General features: G+C 43.7%; 1 protein-coding gene across 1 annotated transcript in view; it reads right to left on the reverse strand.

Moving 5' to 3' along the window:
* LOC143276938 (NPC intracellular cholesterol transporter 1-like) overlaps positions 1–7,116 on the reverse strand; it is a 54,636-nt gene extending 47,520 nt beyond the window's left edge. The window contains exons 1-3 of the mRNA XM_076581609.1: positions 6,956–7,116; positions 4,749–4,902; positions 261–487 (exon numbers count right to left, since the gene is read on the reverse strand). Of these exons, the coding sequence (XP_076437724.1) occupies positions 261–487; positions 4,749–4,902; positions 6,956–7,018 (444 nt within the window). The 5' untranslated portion in view covers positions 7,019–7,116. The remainder of the gene's footprint in view (positions 1–260; positions 488–4,748; positions 4,903–6,955) is intronic.
* Between the last annotated feature and the right edge of the window lie 2,884 nt (positions 7,117–10,000).

Below are 10,000 nucleotides of genomic sequence, written 5' to 3' on the forward strand. Positions count from 1 at the left end.
ACAAAAGGGTTGTTCCTGGCAAAATTCTGTAGAAAAATCCACTATGATAGGAAAAACAAATAAAACTGCAAGCTGGGAAAAAAAAAAAAGTGTGGCGCTGTAGTGTAGCGACGCGTTCTCCCTGGGGAGAGCACCCCGAATTTCACACAGAGAAATCTGCTGTGATAAAAAAAAAAAAAGAAAGAAAAAAGAAATACAAATACAAATATATAAACTTTTGACGCCCATCGAACAAACAACTGAACAAAAATAACCCTCACCTCGGTGACACGTTCACGAATCTGCTTGGTGTCTGGATCCACCCAGGGTAGGGTTCTCTTCGGGTAGACGTAGCGGCTGTGGTCGGGGGCGCACGTGAAGTAGCAGTAGACGTTGAGGAAGTTGTGCAGGCAGGACGGGCACCTGCCGAAGGACTGCACGGGCACCGCGATGTTGTCGGACAGAGTCACCATCTGATCGTCGGAGCAGCACGTCACAGTGGTCGCTCCTGTGCCACGACACAGGCATGGCCATGGCCATGGGTTTGGTTTTAATAATCTTTAATTATTCAACAATACACATGATTACAATGCAATGAATGACAAAAGAGCATCAACAAGCTTAAAGCTTATACTGTGCTCACAACGTTGCACTTCAATTTTATCATGACGGCTGATGAACCATATTATGACTTGTATCAAATAACATTCATAAACAGTAAGTAATGAAATAATGAAATAAAACAAATAAGCAAACAGTACATAATATAGTAAAATAATGCTAATATCAATATTAACATGAGATTAAATTTATTATCACCAAAGTAATTGGCCTAATAGAAGAAAAACACGAAGAAGAAGAAGAAAATTTAGAAGAATGGAGGGTAAGGTGGTGGATGAGGGGGAACAGATGGGAGAGGAGAAATTCTAACAGATCATTGGCCAATCCATTCACTTTGAATATTTGGTCAGTCAAATAAATTCAATTATGGGTTTGGGGTTTAGGGTTTGGGCTGCGTTGCGTTGGGTTGTGTTGTGTTGTGTTAAGCTGGGTTGGGTAGAGTTGGGTTCGGTTGGGTTTGGGTGGGTTTGGATTTGGTTTTGGTTGGGTTGGTTTGGGTTTGGGTTTGCGTCGCGTTGGGTCGTGTTGTGTTGTGTTAAGCTTGGTTGGGTAGAGTTGGGTTTGGGTGGGTTTGGGTGGGTTTGGATTTGGATTTGGTTGGGTTGGCTTGGGTTTGGGTTTGGGGTTTGGGGTTTAGGGTTTGGGCTGGGTTGCGTTGGGTCGTGTTGTGTTAAGCTGGGTTGGGTAGAGTTGGGTGGGTTTGGGTTTGGGTTTGGATTGGGTTGGGTTGGTTTGGGTTTGGGTTGCGTTGCGTTGTGTCGTGTTGTGTTGTGTTAAGCTGGGTTGGGAAGAGTTGGGTTGGGTTGGGTTTGGGTGGTTTTGGATTTGGATTTGGTTGGGTTGGTTTGGGTTTGGGTTTGCGTTGCGTTGGGTCGTGTTGTGTTGTTAAGCTGGGTTGGGTTGAGTTGGGTTGAGTTGTGTTAAACCGGGTTGGGTTGAGTTGGGTTGAGTTGGGTTTGGGTGGGGTGGGTTTGGATTTGGATTGGGTTGGGTTGGTTTGGGTTTGGGCTTGGGTTTGGGTTTGCGTTGCGTCGCGTTGGGTCGTGTTGTATTGTTAAGCTGGGTTGGGTTGAGTTGGGATGGGGTGGGTTTGGGTTTGGATTTGGATTTGGTTGGGTTGGTTTGGGTTTGGGTTTGGGTTTGGGTTTGCGTTGCGTTGCGTTAGGTCGTGTTGTGTTGTGTTAAGCTAGGTTGAGTTGAGTTGGGTTGGGTTGGGTTTGGGTGGGTTTGGATTTGGATTGGGTTGGGTTGGTTTGGGTTTGGGTTTGCGTTGGGTTGCGTTGGGTCGTGTTGTGTTGTGTTAAGCTGGGTTGGGAAGAGTTGGGTTGGGTTGGGTTTGGGTGGTTTTGGATTTGGATTTGGTTGGGTTGGTTTGGGTTTGGGTTTGCGTTGGGTTGCGTTGGGTCGTGTTGTGTTGTGTTAAGCTTGGTTGGGTAGAGTTGGGTTTGGGTTTGGATTTGGATTTGGTTGGGTTGGTTTGGGCTTGGGTTTGCGTTGCGTCGGGTCGTGTTGTATTGTTAAGCTGGGTTGGGTTGAGTTGGGTTGGGTTGGGTTTGAATTTGGTTGGGTTGGTTTGGGTTTGGGTTTGGGTTGCGCTGCGTTGGGTCGTGTTGTGTTGTGTTGTGTTGTGTTAAGCTGGGTTGGGTAGAGTTGGGTTGGGTTGGGTTTGGGTGGGTTTGGATTTGGATTTGGTTGGGTTGGTTTGGGTTTGGGTTTGGGTTTGGGGTTTGGGTTTGGGTTGCGTTGCGTTGGGTCGTGTTGTGTTGTGTTAAGCTGGGTAGGGTTGAGTTGGGTTGGGTTGGGTTTGGATTTGGATTTGGTTGGGTTGGTTTGGGTTTGCGTTGCGTTGCGTTGGGTCGTGTTGTGTTGTTAAGCCGGGTTGGGTTGAGTTGGGTTGGGTTGGGTTTGGGTGGGTTTGGATTTGGATTGGTTTGGGTTGGGTTGGTTTGGGTTTGGGTTGGGTTGCGTTGGGTCGTGTTGTGTTGTGTTAAGTTGGGTTGGGTTGGGTTGGGTTGGTTTGGGTTTGGGTTTGCGTTGGGTTGCGTTGGGTCGTGTTGTGTTGTTAAGCCGGGTTGGGTAAAGTTGGGTTGGGTTTAGGTGGGTTTGGATTTGGATTTGGTTGGGTTGGTTTGGGTTTGGGTTTGCGTTGCGTCGCGTTGGGTCGTGTTGTGTTGTGTTAAGCCGGGTTCGGTAGAGTTGGGTTGGGTTGGGTTTGGGTTGGTTTGTGTTTGGGGTTTGGGTTTGGGTTGCGTTGCGTTGGGTCGTGTTGTGTTGTGTTAAGCTGGTTTGGGTAGAGTTGGGCGGGTTTGGGTTTGGATTTGGATTGGTTTGGGTTGGTTTGGGTTTGGGTTTGCGTTGCGTTAGGTCGTGTTGTGTTGTGTTAAGCTAGGTTGAGTTGGGTTGGGTTGGGTTTGGGTGGGTTTGGGTTTGGGGTATGGGTTTGGGTTTGGGCTGCGTTGCGTTGGGTCGTGTTGTGTTGTGTTAAGCTGGGTTGGGTTTGGGCGGGTTTGGGTTTGGATTTGGTTGTGTTGGTTTGGGTTGGGTTTGGGTTGCGTTGCGTTGGATCGTGTTGTGTTGTGTTGTGTTGTGTTAAGCTGGGTTGGGTTGGGTTGGTATGGGGTGGGCTGGATTGGTTTGGGTCTGGGTTTGGGTTGGGTTTGGTTTGGGTGGGGTGGGTGGGGTTGTGCTGTGCAGTGTTAGTTGGGTTGGGGTGAGTTGGCTGGGTTGGGTTAGGTTGGGTCGTGTTGCATTGTGTTAAGCTGGGTTGGGTTGGTGTGGGTTGTACTGTGTTGGGCTGGGGTGGAGTGGGTTGGTTTGGGTTGGGTTTGAGTTGGGTTGGGCTGCGTTGCGTTGGGTAGGGTCGTGTTGTGTTGTGTTAAGCTGGGTTGGGTTGGGTTGGGTTGGGTTGGGTTGTGTTGTGCTGTGCTGTGTTAGTGGGGTTGGGGTGGGTTGGGGTGAGTTGGCTGGGTTGGGTTAGGTTGGGTCGTGTTGCATTGTGTTAAGCTGGGTTGGTTGGGTTGTGTTAGTTGCGTTGGGTTGGGTTGGGTTGTGCTGTGCTGTTAGCTGTTTTGGGCTGGGTTGTGTTGTGTTGTGTTAAGCTGAGTTGGATAGGGTTGTGCTGTGCTACGTTAGCTGCGTTAACTGGGTTGGGTTGGGTTGGAATGGGTTGTATCAAGCTGGGATGGGCTGGGTTAGGTTGGAAAGGGTTGTGTTGCGTTGTGTTGTCTTGAACTGGGTTGCGTTGGGTTGGGTTGTGCTGTTTTGTGTCGTGTTGTGCTGTGCTATGTTGGTTGCGTTAGCTAATAGGTGAGGTTGAGTTGTGCTGTGCTGTGTTGTGCCGTGTGAACTGTGTCGTGATGGGTTGTGTTGGGTTGGGTTAGGTTGAGTTGTGCCGTGTTGGGGGTACGTATAATTAAATAAATAAATAAATACATAAAGACAGACAGACAGAGAGAGAAAGAGAGAGAGAGGGAGAGAATGCAATGTATGCACTCAGAACCTATGCACCATGCAGAAGCTAAAATGTCGATAACTGACTGTCAATACTATCACAATGACCAACAGGAAGAAACCATAATCATGACATACCCTGTCTTATCACAATTATCAACAGAAACAAACCATAGCACAGACCTTATCACAATTATCAACAGGAAGAAACCATAGCACAGACCTTATCACAATTATCAACAGGAACAAACCATAGCACACACCTCATCTTATCACCATTATCAACAGGAACAAACCATAGCACAGACCTTATCACAATTATCAACAGGAACAAACCATAGCACACACCTCATCTTATCACCATTATCAACAGGAACAAACCATAGCACACACCTCACCTTATCACAATTATCAACAGGAACAAACCATAGCACACACCTCATCTTATCACCATTATCAACAGGAACAAACCATAGCACACACCTCACCTTATCACAATTATCAACAGGAACAAACCATAGCACACACCTCACCTTATCACAATTATCAACAGGAACAAACCATAGCACAGACCTTATCACAATTATCAACAGGAACAAACCATAGCACAGACCTTATCACAATTACATACAGGAACAAACCATAGCACACACCTCATCTTATCACCATTATCAGCAGGAAGAAACAAGAGCACAGACCTTCATACAAGTCGGGACACAAGTCTTTGTACAGCTGCAGAGCACGTGCAGTCTGGAATGGCCTGGCAGTACCGTTGTAGTGACAGTTGAGCGGCTTTCCAGTCGTGGGGTCATTGCCGCACTGGCCGTACCAAATGCAGTGGCCTGTGTCTCCCTGTGGTAAGCATAGATAAATGAAGATGTGAATCACCCCCCGAAAGCGGAGGATGGCTGCCTACATGGCGGGGTAAAAACGGTCATACACGAAAAAAGCCCACTCGCGTACATACGAGTGAACGTGGGAGTTGCAGCCCACGAACGAAGAAGAAGACTATTTGAACAAATGAATAGATGAATAAATAAATAAATTAATTAATTAATTGATAACTACTACTACCACAACTTCTACTACTACTACAACTTCTGATACTACTGCTACAACAACAACAACAACAACAACTACTACTACTACTACTACTACTACTACTACTACTACTACTAGTGGAGTGTGTGGGATGGCATAGAGGTAACGCGTCCGCCTAGGAAGCGAGAGAATATCGAGCGCGCTGGTTCGAATTACGGCTCAGCCGCCGATATTTTCTCCCCCTCCACTAGACCTTGAGTGGTGGTCTGGACGCTAGTCATTCGGATGAGACGATAAAGCCAGGTCCCGTGTGCAGCATGCACTTAGCGCACGTAAAAGAACCCACGACAACAAAAGGGTTGTTCCTGGCAAAATTCTGTAGAAAAACCCTCTTCGACAGGAAAAAAAAATAAAACTGCACGCAGGAAAAAATACAAAAAAATAGGTGGCGCTGTAGTGTAGCGATGCGCTCTCCCTGGGGAGAGCACCCCGAACTCCACACAGAGAAATCTGTTGTGATAAAAAGAAATACAAATACAAATCCAAATACTACAACTACTACTTATGATCTTTGATAGTCAGTCGTGTCCGACTATGACCATCAGAACAGCAGAGGAGGCAACTGCTATCCTGACTATATGGGCTAGAATTTGATTATGATGGAGAATGCCTATCTCCACTCCCTCGACCAAGGGTGTTCCAGGACAGTCGACGTTGGGATTGTTCCCAAAGGCCTACTAGCCAACAATGGTAACAATAATGACGATAATGATGGTGATGATTATAATCGCTTCTTCCATTCGCTGTTCCCTCACGGAGAGGTTCCAGTCACCCAACGAATTATAGATAGTTTCAGTTTCAGTTTCAGTTTCAGTAGCTCAAGGAGGCGTCACTGCGTTCGGACAAATCCATATACGCTACACCACATCTGCCAAGCAGATGCCTGACCAGCAGCGTAACCCAACGCGCTTAGTCAGGCCTTGAGAAAAAATATATATATATATAAAAAATAAAATAAAATAAAATAAAGGTGAATAAATAATAGATAAGCTTACATAAATAAATAAATAAATAAATAAATAATAACTATGATATAAAAAAGGTAGCAGTAATAATAATAATATATAAAAATAATAATAAATAAATAAATTATAGATAACAGAAAGAAACAACAATGGTACAGAAGAAACAGACAACAATCAATCACTAACAGCGATCCACAAAGTACATGTTACAAAAAAGGAAGAGAGAACAATAATAATATATTTGTATTTGTATTTCTTTTTTATCACAACAGATTTCTCTGTGTGAAATTGCTCTCGCCAGGGAGAGCGCGTCGCTATACTACAACGCCACCCTTTTTTCTTTTTTTGTATTTTTTCCTGCATGTAGTTATATTTGTTTTTCCTATCGAAGTGGACTTTTCTTCAGAATTTTGCCAGGAACAACCCTTTTGTTGCCGTGGGTTCTTTTACGTGCGCTAAGTGCATGCTGCATACGGGACCTCGGTTTATCGTCTCATCCGATTGACTAGCGCCCAGACCACCACTCAAGGTCTAGTGGAGGGGAGAAAATATCGGCGGCTGAGCCGTGATTCGAACCAGCTCGCTCAGATTCTCTCGCTTCCTATGCGGACACGTTACCTCTGGGCCATCACTCCACTATGAATATATATGAGAAAAAAGTGTAAAAATCAAGCACGAAGATATATTCACCGTGTGTGTGTGTGTGTGTGTGTGTGTGTGTGTGTGTGTGTGTGTGTTTCAATCAAAAACGGCAGTTATTTATCTATTTTTGTAAAAGAAAACAGAAAGCACGCACAACGACAAAAAAAAACAAAACCCACAAAAACAAAAAAACTTACCAAAACAAAACTGTTTGCGGCGATGGATGCGAAGCAGACGACAAGATACACCACCTTAATCATTTTCACACTTTAGAGAGCGCCAATGTCCCGGAAGTAAAGACTTTTTCTGTAGTTTTTTTGTTGTTGTTTGTTTGTTTGTTTGTTTTGTTTGTTGTTGTTTTGTTTGTTTGTTTGTTTGTTTGGTTTTGTTTTGTTTTTTTGTGTTTTTTTGTGTGTTTTTTAATGTAACACCATCAAAGAAACATGAGACGTATAACAAGGGGAAGCAAAAAGCAACCGTGTGTCCAAATTACCACAAGCAACTGAAAGGTGACCCGAACTTCAAATCAGCGGCTGAATTCTAATCCACTCGTTGGCCGCTTCATTCATTCCTCTGTTTGACCAGCATCGGTTTGCCCTCCCCCTTCAAATTTTGGTCCCCTGCGTAAATCTGGTGTTAACTGACAGGTGCAGAATAGCTCTGTTGAGAGAGAGAGAGAGGGGGGGAGAGGGAGGGAGGGAGGGAGGGAGAGAGTGGGGGGAAGGAGAGAGAGGGGCTGAGAGAGATTGGGATGTATATATATATATATATATATATAGAGAGAGAGAGAGAGAGAGAGAGAGAGAGAGAGAGAGAGAGATGGGGTGGAGAAGAAGAAGGAGGAGGAGGAGGAACAAGAAGAAGAAGGAGGAGGAGGAGAAGAAGAAGAAGATGATGATGAAGAAGAAGAATCAAATACCTGTTCTCCTTTTTCCTTTATTTTATTCTCTCTCTTTTTTTTTAATGGTCTCTTTTTCTTCTTCTTTTTTTTTTTTTTTTTTTTTTTTTTTTTGTCTTTTTTTCAAATAGATTGTAGATGCATAGACTTTCAACGGAGGGAGGAGTCGGTAATAACGTGAACAATAATGTTGACAACAACAACACCACCAACAACAACAGAACAGCAATTGAGTGAATGATTAAAAATAAACACCTGGGGGGTAATTCTGAGGCGGGAGGTGCGCCAAAACAACACACCCCATGGTGTGATCAGGTGAGGGAAAGAAAGATAAGAGGGTTGGGCAGAGGACGGTCATCTATGTGGGTGGTGTGTAAAACACTGGGTTGTGTTAAACACTGCAGTATGTAAAACACTGATGTGATGGTGGATGTGAAAATATTGATGTGTTTGTTGTGTGTAAACCATTGACGTCTGTAAAACGCTGATGTGTTTGTTGTGTGTAAACCATTGATGTCTGTAAAACGTTGGTGTGTTTGTTGTGTGTAGACCATTGATCTCTTTAAAACGTTATGTGTTTGTTGTGTGTAAACCATTGATGTCTGTAAAACGTTGGTGTGTTTGGTGTGTGTAAACCATTGATGTCTGTAAAACGTTGGTGTGTTTGGTGTGTGTAAACCATTGATGTCTGTAAAACGTTGGTGTGTTTGGTGTGTGTAAACCATTGATGTCTGTAAAACGTTGATGTGTTTGTTGTGTGTAAACCATTGATGTCTGTAAAACGTTGATGTGTTTGTTGTGTGTAAAATACTGATGTCTGTAAAACGTTGGTGTGTTTGTTGTGTGTAGACCATTGATCTCTTTAAAACGTTGATGTGTTTGTTGTGTGTAAAATATTGATGTCTGTAAAACGTTGGTGTGTTTGTTGTGTGTAGACCATTGATCTCTTTAAAACGTTGATGTGTTTGTTGTGTGTAAAATATTGATGTCTGTAAAACGTTGATGTGTTTGTTGTGTGCAAAATATTGATGTCTGTAAAACGTAGATTTGATTGGTGTGTGTAGACCATTGATGTCTTTAAAACGTTGATGTGTTTGGTACATGTAAACCATCGATGATGTGTTCAGTGTATGTCAAACATTGATGTCTGTAAAACGTTGTGTTGAGTAGTTAAAGCGTTCGACTTTCAATCTGAGGGTCCCGGATTCGAATCGCGGTGACGGCGCCTGGTGGGTAAAGGGTGGAGATTTTTTTTCCCATCTCCCAGGTCAACAAATGTGCAAACCTGCTTGTGCCTGAACCCCCTTCGTGTGTATACGGCAAGCAGAAGCTCAAATGCGCACGTTAAAGATCCTGTAATCCATCTCAGTGTTCGGTGGGTTATGGAAACAAGAACATACCCAGCATGCACAAACCCCCGAAAACGGAGTATGGCTGCTAACATTGCGGGGTAAAAACGATTATACACGTAAAAGCCCACTCGTGTACATACGAGTGAACGTGGGAGTTGCAGCCCACGAACGAGAAAGTTCCCAAACTGACTTTCTTTCTTTCTTTCTTTCTTTCTTTCTTTCTTCCTGTCTGTCTATCTGCCTGTCTTTCTGTCTGTCTATCTATCTTTCTTTCTTTCTTTTCATTCTTTCAATACGCCTCACAGTGAGTACATCTTTGACTAGGTTCCCAAACTGACTTGTTTTTTTGTTTGTTTTTTTTTTCTTCTTAATTTCCTTCTTTCTTTCTTTCTTTCTGTTTGTCTATCTGTCTGTCTGTCCTTCTTTCATTCTTTCTTTTTTTTTCCTTATCGTTCTTGCTTGGTTGTTTCAATTCACCTCACAGCGAGTCGATCAATGAGTTCGTTCCTAATTTGGCTTCTTTCTTTCCTTCCGCTTTCTGTCTTTCTGTCTTTCTTTCTTTCTGTCTTTTTGCCTCTCTCTCTTTCTTTCTTTCTTTCTTTCCCTGTCTTCCTTCATTTACTTTCCTCTCCTTCTATGCTTGATCATTTCAATACGCCTCATTGTGAGACGATTGATGAGTTCGTTCTGAAACTGACTTTCTTTCTTTCTTTCTTTCTTTCTTTCTGTCCGTCTGTCTGTCTGTCTGTCTTTCTTTACTTTTCTTTCTTTTCTTTTCTTTTCGTTCCTGATTGTTTGTTTCAATTCGCCTCACAGTGAGTTGATCAGTATGCGTTCGTTCCTGATTGTTTGTTTCAATTCGTCTCACAGTGAGTTGATCAGTATGTGTCCGTTCCTGATTGTTTGTTTCAATTCACCTCACAGTGAGTTGATCAGTATGCGTTCGTTCCTGATTGTTTGTTTCAATTCGTCTCACAGTGAGTTGATCAGTA

The sequence above is a fragment of the Babylonia areolata genome, chromosome 33 (assembly GCF_041734735.1).
Source record: "Babylonia areolata isolate BAREFJ2019XMU chromosome 33, ASM4173473v1, whole genome shotgun sequence".
Classification (NCBI taxonomy): Eukaryota; Metazoa; Mollusca; class Gastropoda; order Neogastropoda; family Buccinidae; genus Babylonia; species Babylonia areolata.